The sequence below is a fragment of the Anser cygnoides genome, chromosome 3 (genome assembly GCF_040182565.1).
Source record: "Anser cygnoides isolate HZ-2024a breed goose chromosome 3, Taihu_goose_T2T_genome, whole genome shotgun sequence".
Classification (NCBI taxonomy): Eukaryota; Metazoa; Chordata; class Aves; order Anseriformes; family Anatidae; genus Anser; species Anser cygnoides.
In genome coordinates this window covers 105,332,519-105,346,773 of record NC_089875.1, presented here as the reverse complement: position 1 = coordinate 105,346,773, position 14,255 = coordinate 105,332,519, and the positions used below count along the sequence as shown (strand labels likewise).

Genomic DNA, 14,255 nt, shown 5'->3' with positions numbered 1-14,255 from the left:
TCTTGTTCGCTATTTCTAATGGGAAACAATACTTACTTATGAATAAAAATGTTTCCTGTATGTTAATGAGTACTCTTACACACTATCCATAATTTTCCATCACCTTTCCTTTGCTTTCCTAGAGCTGATCTACCATCCCATTAATGTCTGGACCATAATATGGATTCAGGTTTTCCCATTCAGCCAGTATTCAGTTTCTCTATCAGCTGGTCCTTGCTGGAAACAATTCATGCCAGTGAGGGAGGCTTCTTGCTGTATCTAGCCTTAATAATGCCACCTCGCAAATGGATGGTTGCAGCATGATGGAAAATATCTCAGCTCCTGAGACTTTCCAAAATTGTCTCAGAGTTTATCAGTAGAGACTAATTCAATGAGTTACCTACAGGAGAAATGTGCCTTTCAAGTTCCTTCAGGTTTGTGTAAGGCACGAGCTTAAGGATGAAAGCAGACTTTTCTGGTACCCTCTGCTCCCCTATCACTCATATATCCCTTCTGCTTCATGTTAGGAACTTTCTCCCATTTTGTATCTTCTCTGTCCCCAATTCAAATTCCTCTCTTAGCTCATTTCTAACTTTTGTTCATGTCATGTTGAGCCAACACAGCTAATAGGGAGTATAATTTTCTCTCTCCTTTGAGTTGAAAATCTTTTACTGAGAATACTTGTGGTAGGTATAAGATCTTGAAGACAATCTCAAGACTTCCACTTGTGGAAATACTCAGGAAACTCTCAGGAAATACTCTGTGTGTCGTGTCTGTGTGTATACGTGTGTGTGTGTGTGTATCTGTACACGTATGCCACCAAGTTCACAATCTCTGTGTTTAGCTTTGCATAGAGATCTCATTGCAGGTGACAAATTATCACTTGTCTCAGAAACTTCCTTGGTCTTCTGCACGTTTGAATATTGACTTGGCCTTCTGCACAGAATATTGACTGGATAGCCATGAAGCTGGCAGAGTGACTTAGACCTACTGCAGCCTTTCTCCTGGGCTTGTTGCCTACTGCCTCAGCTGGATAGGCAAATAAACTTACAAACTTCAAGATATTTCATTTCCAAAATCTGTTAAAGTCCTTGCTGATTACCAGTTTGGCTCAACACAAGACTTACACCTGATACAAAATGACTCCAAGAGTATGTCAGAACAGTGTTGCTCAATGAATCAGTACACCAACAGGTGACCATCTTTGAACTGTGGTTTTTTGAAAGAGAGGATCTCTGTTTCAAGGAACAAAAAGTATGGAGAGCTTACCACTCAAACATACTTAAGACTTCCTGTTCTTCATAATTTTCTCTATGCATTCTTAGTCAATGGCAATTATAAAAGCTCTCTCTATTTTTGCCTCAGCTGAGTATGGAGAGCTTACCACTAAAACATACTTAAGACTTCCTGTTCTTCATAATTTTCTCTGTGCATTCTTAGTCAATGGCAATTATAAAAGCTCTCTCTATTTTTGCCTCAGCTGAGTATGTTTTCAGATTACACTCTCTGCACTACCTGTAAAGCCCATGTCTGATTGTCACTGCAAACTAAACCCAAACCTGGACATGCCCCCTGTGGGGCATGGGAGGTTGGCATGCTGGTACTCGATATGTTTCAGTTCATTTAATTTACATCAAAAAAATGTTTTCAACATACATATAATTTTGCAGAAATGATCGAATATTGGTATTAGTGGTAAACTGGATGGTAGATAGACACACAACTGGCATAGAAGGATCCATCTGGATAAACATGAATAATGCAGCAGTAGTCCCTACTTGCTAGAAAAGCAAAAACAAAAATTTAAAATAATAATCTATTATTTATCTTTTTTAATTATTTTTTATTTTTATTTTACTTAATCAAACACAGCAATTGCTTTCTCCATTGTGGCTAGTTCACAGTTCTAGCAAAACAGTATCTTCCCAGGGAAAGCAAATTGCCAACATGAAGCAGTAATATAAATAATATTTTTAATATGTGACTTCTCCACCTGATGTAAGGAGGAGCCATTACCACGTCACCTGTGAGGCATGACATGACCAGAAATAATCCAAGGACAAGCAGGCAAGTCATGCAATGGCATCTGGAGTTTTTAGCACTCAGTAACTGTTTTGCTTGCTGCTCCACTCCCAGGTGGAAATGATCTCCCCGTTGCATCTGCCGTAACCATAAATGGGATTTGGTCAAGGACTAGTACTTGGAGTGACTCATCCCTCCCTGGGACACATGAAGCTGAGGGGTTCCCACTGAAATTACCAAATAGAAGTTATAACCCACATGCAATCAAGTTATCAAACACACCATATAATTATAGGTACAGATCAGGAACATTTGTAAGAGGTCCACCACAGGCCCTTAATACAACATGGGCTGTACATGATCTGGAGCTCAGAAAGTACAAGAACAGATGACTTCAAACAGTGGCAAAAGAAGCTGGAAGAAGGATCCTTCTGTGTCCTTTCTATACTCTTCTCTGAACATCTGGGCCTGGCCATTGTCATGGGCAGGAGAGCAGGGTCTCTGGCCTAACACTATACTAACTTCTGTGCTCTTGAGATCTTATGCCCAGACTTTTACTTTTACTGAAGGGCCCTTCACTGAAGCCCTTTATTCTACATGAAAACAGCTATATTTTAGTCATGTATTTTATGTACTTATGCACTTATGGGCCTTCAAATTAAGAAATACCCCTTATTTCCTGCCTTGTATCTCAACCATTTATTTACATTACAGAACTATGCACTTAGGTATTTCATTTCCTATTATACAGAAGGACAAAAATGATAAAAGTCCTCTTGAAGAAACCAAAAAATACTTAATAAGTTAATTTCAGAACAGATTTATACTTTATACAGTTTTTTAATACAAAGATCTGTCTTGCAGATGAAAGGCAACTCAGCCCTCCTCTATTTTTACCTGAACTGTTTCTGCATAATTTGGTGGGAAATGCCTAGAATCTTTCACAAAGTAATGTTTTAAGTAAATAGCCAATAGGGCAGAAGTCACACCTATTATAGGTGATCTCATAAGCATGCTATGAATAGGAAAAGAAATTCCAGCTACTTGGTTCAGGAATGCCTGTAAACAGGAGCAGATCAAGGCAGTGGGAGTGGAAAACAGAAAATGATAGTAAACATTTCTCATTTAGTCATCAGGGAAAGGCAACAGTGGCATCTGGAAACCAGGAAAACAGAGGAATAATAAAACTGATAGGTCAGTGAGTAATAAGGTCAGCTTTTCAACTGAAACTTGGCTGCAAGCCAACTAGCCCTCATAAAACTGAATTAACAAAACTGGGGCAGATAATCTTCTGTGCAGAGAAACGTAACACAGTGCATGCAAGAAAAACTAATCAAAACCATATTTACATAGTGCTGAGCTCAGTAGTGGCACTTAGATTTCCAGAAAGAGATCTCAGAGTCGCTGCAGTTACCCTTCTGAAACCATTTGCTCTGTGGAAGGCAGCAGCTCAAAAAGTCAACAAAAACTTAGTACTATCTAGAAAAGTACTGAGAACAAGAGAGATGGCCTTACTTCACTGTTCTGTGAAAACTTTGTACATATATCAGCTATAACTTGAGCAGTGGTACAGTTCAGGTCTCCACATCTCAGCAGGACCTCATGGTGTTAAAGAAGTTATCATTGTAACCAAAATGATCAAGGTAATGGAGCAGCTGAGGGGGCTCTCACTTCAGACATGCTAAAGCTGAAGGGGACATCTGAGTGAGCCTTACAAAATCATGAAGGTGTTTGAACTGTTGACCTGAGTGTTGAACTGTTATTTACCAAAGCCAGCAATTTCATCAGAAGGGGACACTTGCTGAAATAAGTAGGATATGAGTTTTAAACAGATCAGAGAAAGTTGTTTTTTCACCACGGGATATACACTGCTGAAACTGGACACCACAGGGTTTTGTGGAGGTGGACTCCGTTGTGGTGTCACAAACGTATTTAGACAGATTTATAGAGCGAGGGTCCATAAATTGGTGCTAAAAAGGAAGAAGTGAAGATTTGCTGTCTAACATTCCTCATCTGGTGACTGTGGATGCTAGAGGAGCATGAGGACTAAGACACCACAGAGAAGCCAGGGTTATGTACAGCATGTCATTCTACTGGTGCTGGAGACAAAATACTGGGCTAGAGCAAGCACTAATCTGACTCAGTAGTGCGTATTGTTATGTTATTAAAATTACCATCTTTTGGTTTATTACATTGCCCTGTGTCTTTTGGCATCTGCGCCCAGCAGCTTCCGTGTATCTGAGTGACGTGGAACAACACAGGAGTTTGCTTATGTGAAAAGGGCACGTTTCACCTTGCCAAGAGCCAGTTTGGCACCTGCTGCTACAGCTGAAGAGCCTCTGGAGCTGTATTCCCAGTTCCTCCTCTGGCCCAGCCTTCCCCCTGCAGAGCTGCTAAACAAATATTTGTGCAACGTGCTTCGAGCTGACCAGAGGAAGACGTTGAGTTTCTGAGGACTCTCTTGCAGAGTGAGCATCTCTTCTATATTCTTTCAGGAGATGCATGAGAAGCTTAAGGTTAGTTATCACATAGGTGGCAGTTTTCCAGCTATTGAAAGGGAGAAGTGGGATTCTGCAGAGCTGCAGTTTATCCTGCTTTTCAAGTTACACATTTGCAAAATGTGAAATCCACATTTTGGACTGCGTCACTCACGGCAGCTGTCACAAAATGTACAAACAACTATTTGTCGCCATCTTATTTATTTATTTATTTATTTATTTATTTATTTATTTATTTATATATTTTCCTTTCATTTCCACCCCGTCCACAGCCAGCCTGCACAGAGCGATTTCCCACGGGGAGCGCTCCGGTGACTCTCCAACCTCGGGGGGAGGGAGCAGTGTAGGACCAGCCTCCTTGAGCCTCAGTGTTTGCTTTTCCCCAATGACACGTGCCTTCCCGGTTGGTGCGGTAAGTTTCGATTCTCGTTTCTCTCTGCCTCCTCTGAAACAGGTTGGCTCTGCTCCCAGGCTGCGAGCGGCGATGCTGCGGAGCTGCGCCCGGGGGCCACAGGACCCCCTCCGCCGTGCCCTGCCTGCCGCTGTCCCGGCTGTCTGTGACCGCCTGCAGGAGGTGAGCGCCCACCGGGGGGGCTGCGGGGTTGTGGGGGGCCCCCGGCTTTCACAGGGATCTGCTAGAGCAGCCGGCACGGCGTATGGGTGTATGGGTGCCAAGGTTTTGGTCTCTCCTTGCAGTGCGCAGCGCGGATCCCGGAGGCCAGAGAGGTGCTCGCCATCCTGGAGAAGTGCACCGAGCAGCAGCGCAAGGGACATTTCCCCGTCGTGGTTTTTGAAGGGCTGGATGCCACAGGTAGGAGAGCAGCGGGAGGGGAAGAGCTGTAGGTGAGAAGTTGGTGGGAAGAGCAACCGCTGTGACTGTCACCCCCCCCCCAATGCTTAAAATGTCAAGAAGTGCTGGAAACTCGTGACATCTGTACTTAGCTGTTATAGATACCTGTCTTCTCTTACTTGTGAAGTATCTAGCAGTCCACACGAATTTTCATTCAGTGGTTGAATTCCTCATATATGTAATAAAAAAACACAAAGTGTGGCGTACTGGAAAGTAGATTTATTTCTTGTGCAGATTATAAAGCATGTTTTTACCGGTGAGTAAACTAAACTGGTGGAACTAAAATAATGGCAGTTGGGGAAAGTGGCAGCAGTTTGTCTCCGAGAGAAATATGAGTTGTCTCTGAATAACTTTGTTTTCTGCATTTTCAGTTAAAGAGAACTGAAAATCCCTTTTAAAAAGCAAGTATTGGCAACATCTCCTAGAAAAATACTGTGAAAGGATATATAGAGAGATTGCCATTCATAACTCATTTAAAGGAGGGAGGGGAGGAAGACCCAGAGTAGGAAGTGGAGTCATAATCTTTGAACCAGCCTCATAATCATTTTCCACTGAAAACCTTATCACGAGATACTCAGGTTTCATGGCTGGGGGTCAGAACATGTACTTCAAGTGAAAAAATCAGATCACTTTTCAGTTTTTAAAAGCCAGTTTTATCTAATGTGTAATATAACAAATGTTTCCTTCTGTAAATGAAATGCAGGCAAAACCACTGTAACCCAGGCTGTTAAGGATGCCCTGGATGCCATTCTGTTAAGGTCTCCACCAGCTTGCATCAGCCAGTGGAGGACGATATTTGATGATGAGCCAACACCCATTAGAAGGGCATTTTATGCTGCGGGCAACTACATCCTTGCTTCAGAAATAGCAAAAGCATCCACTCAGGCACCTGTGATTGTAGACAGGTTTGTATATTTAAGAAGACCTCTTATATCTTTTTTTTTTTTTTTAATTAATTGTATAAACATTAAGTCTTCTGAAGAGTAATATGTATAATAAGTCAGGTGAGGAATTTATGTCAGTGGAATAGAATGGAATAGAATGGAATAGAATGGAATGGAAAGGAATGGGAAGGAATGGCATGGCATGGCATGGCATAGAATAGAATACAATACAATACAATACGATATTTCAGTTGGAAGGAACCTCCAAAAACCATCAAGTCCAACTGCCTGACCACTTCCGGGCTACCCAAAAGTTAAAGCATATTAATGAGGTCATAGTCCAAATGCCTTGTGAAAACTGACAGGCATGGGGCATCAACCACCTCTCTAGGAAGCCTGTTCCAGTGTTTGACCACCCTCATGGTAAATATTTTTTTCTTAATACCTTGTCTGACCCTCCCCTGGCACAGCTCTGTGCCATTTCCATGCATCCTGTCATCGGTTCCCAGAGAACAGACACCAGCATCTCCCTCTGAGCTTCCCCTCCTCAGGTAGTTGCAGAGAGCAGTGAGGCCACCTCTCAGCCTCCTCTTCTCCAGACTCTCCAAGTGTCCTCAGCCTCTCCTCACAGGACATGCCTTCCAGCCCTGTTACCAGCTTTGTTGTCCTCCTCTGGACACTTTTGAGTATCTTTACAAACTTTTTATATTGTGGACCCCAATTCTTATAACTGGTTTTGGCACATATGACAAGTGTATATTCAGTCAGGAATGGAGGCATGGCCCGTGCAACCTGCACCGCAGCAGGGCTTTGAGGGCTGCTGATCTTGTCTGAGTGGTTCAGAGTGACCAAATTTTAAGTTGACTTACTTTTTGTGGATGTAAAGCCAGAAGTCTGCTTCCCCCTTTTTTGTTTTATTTGTGTCTATTCTTGTGTTCACTGTGTACACAGCTTTCAGTATTACTCTTAATAAGGAATATCTAGATGTACTTTGAAACTCCAGGCTTGTTTCAGTAGATGTACTATAACCTCTCTACCCCATGCACACACAGAGAATTTGTTTGTGTATCTGTGAACGCTATTTTTAGCCCACTTCAAAACCACTACAGTGTATATAATACAGTGCCTTGTAGTGGCAGGAACGTTAATTGCATGTGAAATACATAACCATTAATAAAACATGTCTTCATTCACGTGTGGTTGAAGACTGCATGCTCTCTGCTAAATTTGTTGCATAAAGTGGGATGGGAACTACAAACAAGGGGACTCTGAGTACTGTATTTGGATGTATAATGTGACTGCCCTTTTGGTCTCTCTCATTATACGAGAAGACTTTCTTTTGAAGGGAGTATCTGGAGCACTTTGCCTAATGTGTAAGTTCTACCATACCTTTTAAATCTTAATTCACAGTAAGTCTGACTATTATTAAGTAGTAATGCTATTTTAAGAAATAATAGCTGGCACAGAATTGGTCCTTGCAATAGCCTTCAACTCATAGTTTCACCTACCTAGTCCCTTTTGCACTTGTGATTATATTGCCACCTTCCTTCTACATTACTGAAGAATTAGTGTGCTTTCTAAAATGTCTCTTTCCATTCTGTATTTTCTTGACAGATACTGGCACAGCACAGCTGCTTATACAATAGCCACTGAAATAAATGGGGATGTCCAAAATCTTCCACCAGCTCAAGATGGGGTGTACCAGTGGCCTGAAGATCTGCTTAAACCTGATCTTGTTCTTCTGCTGACTGTCAGCCCTGAGGAGCGAGCCCGGAGACTTGAGAGTCGAGGGCTGGAGAAAACAAAGGAGGAGGCTGAGATGGAAGCTAACAGCTTGTTTCGCCAAAGGTATAATTTTGCGAGGAATAAGAGGATGGAGGCATCCTTGGTTCCTGTGGAGTCAGCAGCAAAATGTTCTGCTTACATTACTGTGGCAAGGATTCCCATATGTTTAACTTTTTTTTTTTTTTTGGAAAAGATTCATGGCTGACAAGGAGGGTAAAGTTTGTCATTTCTGATTGAAAGTATTTGAAAGCTATATGTGAATAATTTCATTTTGCAAAGGAGATCAGAGTCAAATACTTGCTACTTGCTTGTATTGTAGTGCCTTTCTCACCCATGTCATGAAGGATGGAGATGTAAAAGTTCTAGAACTGAGAAACAGGAAATCAGTATAACCCAGAAAAGTCTGGAATTCAGCTGTAGACTAAAAGAACAAAATCTAGATCTACTTTTGTGGGTATCTGTAGTTGTGCTAAGTGTCTCGGGTCCCAGTATAGCCAACACAGTCAATGCAACCATCAGAGTGATTCAGTTGAGCACCTGCTAGGTGCCCAGTGATCTAAGCATAAATATCTAGAGCCATTTGATACTCTGAGGCATCTTCATGAGGCTAACAGGTATGACACACCACCTGTGGACCCTTTCTGGACCAGCAACTGGAAGCTAAATGGCAAAGGCCAGGTCATCTCAAGCAGTATTCAGTACATGTGTTTAGGCATCTGAATGGTGCCCTAGGTGTCCGCCTTCAGAGTGAGTTGAATTGCTGTCTAGGCACCACCAAATATATCAATGAGATCACCATAGTTTACAGTGGGAGCTTGAATACCTAGTGCTTATGTAAATACCTCCATATGAACACTTGAATATAGGTGTCCATATCTACAAATCTCAAAGCTGAGCCCTACCTCTAGGGCTTCAACATTTCTGGTGTTGATATATTTAATAAAAATCTATGGCTTCATTTTGACAGCAGCTCTGTTCAGACATTCAGTTCACACAGTAGGACCTGCATAAGGTTGGGTGAACTAAGTGAACATGTTGACATTTAAGGATCTTTCACGTTTTAATTCTGTTGCTTATTCCCTCCAGAAAGCCTTTGGTTATTTCTTTTTGTTAATTATGTCAACCTGGATGTGGGAACATTCAGAGTCTTGCTTTATTTGTCTTGCAACTTACAGCCTGAATGTTTGACATTATTAATTCTTCTGGGAACAGAGAAAATGATATTCATATCCTCATTCACATCCTCAGACTAAAAGTGGAAGAGTGCTGCATTATGAGAAGGCCTCTAGTCTAAGCAAGGAGGTTTCCATCCTGTATTTCATCCCAGTATTCATCTGGTTAGCAAAGTTAATCAGAGTAAAGTGTTAAATGATGTGTGAACCCTGTAATCTGTCTCCTGTTCTCCAGTGACTCAAAGCTGAGATCAGTCAGTGAGCACGTGTACACAGTGCAATGCCATATAGTTCAGAGACGCCTTAGTGGGCTCCAAATAAATTAACTCAGGGGTTAGAAGCAGGCTGCCCACTGTACTGTGATAGTGGATAGTTTCCAGTGCTAAGCCATAAAGAAAGAAATACTTTAATGCCATGCCATATGAATATCAATAGGGGTCTGATCACTGTCAAAGAAAATTTACACTTTGGGGTTCCTATTGTAATAGCTGCTAATGGTTTATTGCTCTTTGCAGTAGATTTCATTCTTAGCTTCACTTTTTTTTTTTTTTTCCCATGTCTCTTCAGTGCTGACACTTTCTTCTGAGACTCATGACTAATCCCTGCAATTTGTAGTTTTATTTCTCCTGTTTTGTTTTTAGAATTGAAGAGTCGTACAGAAGGATGATGAATCCTGCGTGCCAAGAGGTCGATGCCAGCCCCTCAAAGGAAGAGGTTCTTAAAACAGTGCTGCAACTAATTAAAAAACACTGTGCCTTGTGAAAGTAACTTTTCTCCCCTAGCACCTAAAAGATACTTTTTATTGCCCCTCTGCATCTGATAGCTGAAAAGGCACTGTGATATATTTTGTTCCACAGAAGAACCTTTTATTTCATCTGTCTACAGTAATCTGGGGAGATTCTCTCTTTCACTGATATGTACTGTACTTTTCTCTATAAAGCAAAATAGCACTCACACATTGTTAAACATTCCCGGTAAAGCCACAAATGGTCTCGTAGGAAGTACATGAGAGGGCTTTCTGACACTGACTTTTCAAGATGCTATTGGTTTGCATCATCATCATGATGAGAACCTGCTCCTGCCTTCGCCACACACCAGGATTCATTGGATTGCAGCAGGAGCATTAGAAGTGCAAGAAGAAGCTGAAAGGTAATCCAGCAGTAAAGCAATAAAATGATCACAACTTTTAGGATCATTCCAGTGTTGCTTACTGGACTAGCAGATGAGCACCTGCTGCTGTGATGGGCATCCTGGAAAAAATTTCTCATAAATAAGGGCTTCTAAGTATCTAGGACTCAAAGAAATAAAGTCCAAGCTTGTCAACATATGCAAAGGAAATGCCAATTCTTTTCAGAGGGAAAAAGCATTCTGACATGTTAGAAACAGAGGTTAAATATATTTTATAAATGATTGTTTAAATATTTTTTCAAAAAACAGTTTCTCTATCCTATTAATAGGTTTATTAAGGTGAGTTTTCGTTCTTTTGAGGGAATGTTAAATGAAAAAATGTAGAGAATTGGAGCTATGAGAACAATTGTGCCTTTTCACTCTGTGTTTTTTTTGTGTTTTTTTTTTTTGTTCTCCCCACGTTGAATGTGAACGCAGGATACCAGCAAGACTTCAGATCTGCAAAGGCTTATTTTTATATTCATTTGTTTCACTATTGCTCCTAAGTATAAAACAATACATATGGATAAGCCTTTGGGAGGTCAGAAATAAACTGCAGTTCCAGAAAGAACACAACTAAAATGCAATTTGATTTGAAACTCTGTTTATGCTTACTTTCCTGTGTTAAGCAAGTGCAATTATCAATTAATCCATCTTGTAAATAAAACTGAACTCAGTATTGCATTCACTATATCCAATCTCTATATGGAAAGTGGTACAAAGAAAATCTTAGAAACAGAATGCTCTTAATTTAAATACATTTTATTCATGCACTGTTTGATATTTGTGAGTATATGATGCTAATATAAATTTCTACATACTGCTAATATATACTGCTGCATTTGGTGTGTTATTTGTGTAGCCTTGGGATTTTCTGCTCTTGCTAGCTAGAAATACATAGTTGTAGGTGATACACTTATTTTAGAAATATTATGAAGCATATAGGTATTCAGTTCTGGATAAAGGAAATCCACGTCTAGAGGGTATCACTACACATGGATGACTAGTGTACCAATAATATGCCCTAAACATTTTGTAGCCCTAGCTTTTCCAGGTAAGAGATCACTTGGCCTGAGGAATGCCAAGCATAGCATTGTGGAGAGGAGTTGGGCTTTTTAGCCTTACTGATAACCACCAGCCTTGGGCAAAGGGGAGTTGGGCAGCTTGTTCTTGTTTATCTCTGACACAAAATTTGTGGATGGAAGTCTGCAGGCTTGGTGTGAGAGGCTGCTGAAGGAGGGAGTCTTGTGTTGGCTGGATGGCCGTGTTTTGGTGGCAGAACAGAATCTCAAGGGCCATGGTGCTTGAGTAAAACCTTTGCTTCATTAAGTATAAAATGAATATAAAAATTAACACTCTGAATATGATAATGAACTTAATGAAGTACATGCTAAACATATATGACTATAGTACTCGACTCTTCACCCTATCATACTAAATGTCACCTCAGGAAGGGAATAGATAAGGTTAGGATATAAAAGAGTGTTAGGAGTTAGTGTAAAAAAAAGAAGAAAAAAAAAAAGTTAGTGTTAGCAAAAAAAAAAAATAGTGTGAGGAAAATAGAAGAGCTGGGGGGAAGAAAAAAGTAATTTGAAACCTAGAGGAGGCAATTGACAGGCTGTGCTCCTTCTCCTTCACCAAGCCAGGGACACCTTCTTGGTAAGCTCTGTGCGGCATTTTGCTAGCACTGTTATCATATATTGGTGCTATTGCAGTAAGCGTACTTACCAATGACAGTTCCAAATCTGTTATGTCTGTCACCTTATTAAATATGTTCGACTTTGTGAAACCATCTCAGTGAAAGTCCTTAGCAGGGCTCTGAAACAGACAAGTGTTGGACTGCAGATGCTTTCAATTTTGTGAAACTGTCTTGGTGATAGCCCATAGCAGGGTTCTGAAACAGGCAGGTGTTTGACCCTAAGTCCCCTTTAACGTGACAATCATGCCAAGCAAGAGTTTCATCTGCTTCATGAGTAACAAACTGCTTTGCTGGGAAGTTTAATGGCCACGAGAGATCAGGAGTTTGGTTTCAGTGCTTAAAGATCTAAGGCTCCAAATAATTCCATGAAGAACAAGGAATTTAGGCTAAGTCTTCATAGATAAAATTGTTTTTCTGCATCTTTGGAGTGTGATCTGTGTAAGACTGGGATATCAGCCGATGACATAGTCCTGGCCCCTGTTCTGTCACCCTCGAGCATCCCCATTTACCTGTGGCCAAACAGTTCTGGAGGCCAGGCATTTCTGAGTACAGAAGATTGTGATCCTTAGAGCTAGGGAGGCGTGTTTGTTTTATTACTAGTAAATTTAACAATTTGGTAATTTACTAGTATAGACCCAGATTTAGGACATGATACGGAAAAATATCTCGATACTACAGACCTGAGAGCATCTGGGGTGTTGGACCTGTAAAGCACACACACACAAACTTAATTTCAGGCTACTCAGTAGTGCTTTAAAGTCAGTGAATCCTGCTCTTACTGAAAAATAAACTCTATTTGCAAAGTGCAGGTGTTTCCTGAAGTACAAAACAATACTTTCATTGACCCAACTTAAACTTTTTGTGTTTCTTAGTTATTAAAAAATCTCCAAGAGTGTTATATGAGAGAATTTTGCAAGACATTGTATTGTGCTGTGTAGAACTCACTATAGTATTTCAAGTACTTTTTTTCATCTTTAATCTCATTGACTTTTTTTTTTTTTCTTTTCTGTCTAGGGACGATCAAATACATACATAAAATGATACTCAGTTACCTAAACATAGACATCCGGGGCCAGTTTAGTCTCCCTAAGGTATCTGAGATATCTGTAGAGGGCTGCCAGATAAGACACAAGACACTAGGGTGAGCTGTTCATCTGTAGAGTGACAGCTGGAGGCCTGCAGGGATACCATATGGTGCCTAAAATGGCACTATTCACCCTTTTAAGCACTGTGAGGGTTAGAAAGCGGCGATGCAGCCTGTTTGGGCTGCGCAGGTGGCATGGAACAAGTAGGGGAGGAGCTGGTGCAGAAAATCCAGTGTGTGCCCTACAAGCATTTCAGAGATTTATTTCAGAACAGCTCTAATCTGGTCCGATCTCACATTAGGAGCTGTTGTAAGTATATTCCTGCACCAGATCTTTTGGTTTAGCTTTGTCTGGATGGAGCCTAGTTCATAGACAACCAGGACTCTTACATGGCATGAAGCTAAGTGTGGTGAGAAGGGGTGATCAGGAAAAACACTTCAAATGCAGGTTCCCGATCCAAGCTGAAATGCTAACATAGAGGCATTATGTAGATGCAATGTAGATGCAACATGCATCTTTTCAATGTTACAAGTGGAGCAGATAGGTTTCCTAGGAGCCAAAGCAGAGTTTGGGTCCTGTTCCCTCAGTCTCCAGATTGAGGGCTAACTTTGAATGTGCTGTAGCATGGTCCGTATTCTTCTGTTTCCTGCAGGTGGTAACCATGAGATGTGAGGCCAGTTCTTCACTAGGCTTTCTTCTCTGTTCCGTATTTTGTGTGTTCTCTCCATTTCATTACCAGCTTCTAGAAATTTGCCTAAAAATAAGCATGTCACCTCCACTATCAATTCCTGGAGGCAGGATGGAGGCAGGAGAGTCAGCATGGTCCAGGGGACTTTGATGGAAGGAAAAATGTCTGTCTTCAACTCCAGGATAAACAAAGGCCTCAAAGACTTTTTTTTTCTTTTCTTTTTTTTTTTTTTAAAGAAATGAAACATCTCTAGATGCCTGTTAAAATTCATTAGCTTTCTCAGTCCCAGCTCTCCTATTTTCTTAATCTGAATATTTGAAAAAGCGCACAAGACGGAGTTGTTGCTGCAGGGGGCTGCGCTGACTTTGATCTTTTAAATGGAAAACTATGTTCAATAAAATTAAATCAGCCCTTTTGTAAAGACAA

General features: G+C 40.9%; 1 protein-coding gene across 1 annotated transcript; it reads left to right on the top strand.

Moving 5' to 3' along the window:
• The first annotated feature begins 4,484 nt into the window (after positions 1-4,484).
• Positions 4,485-11,188, top strand: CMPK2 (cytidine/uridine monophosphate kinase 2). Its single transcript, XM_066994903.1, has 6 exons — positions 4,485-4,517; positions 4,954-5,073; positions 5,196-5,310; positions 6,053-6,254; positions 7,848-8,081; positions 9,832-11,188. The coding sequence occupies exons 1-6, from the start codon at positions 4,500-4,502 to the stop codon at positions 9,950-9,952; spliced, it is 810 nt and encodes a 269-aa protein (XP_066851004.1). The 5' UTR covers positions 4,485-4,499; the 3' UTR covers positions 9,953-11,188.
• The last annotated feature ends 3,067 nt before the right edge of the window (positions 11,189-14,255 follow it).

What these genes read in the sequence shown, in the direction of transcription:
- CMPK2 (XM_066994903.1), top strand. An exon ending in GCACCTGTGATTGTAGACAG is followed by an intron (nt 6,255 to 7,847) that starts GTTTGTATATTT and finishes TTTTCTTGACAG; the next exon opens with ATACTGGCACAGCACAGCTG. An exon ending in AACAGCTTGTTTCGCCAAAG is followed by an intron (nt 8,082 to 9,831) that starts GTATAATTTTGC and finishes TTTTGTTTTTAG; the next exon opens with AATTGAAGAGTCGTACAGAA.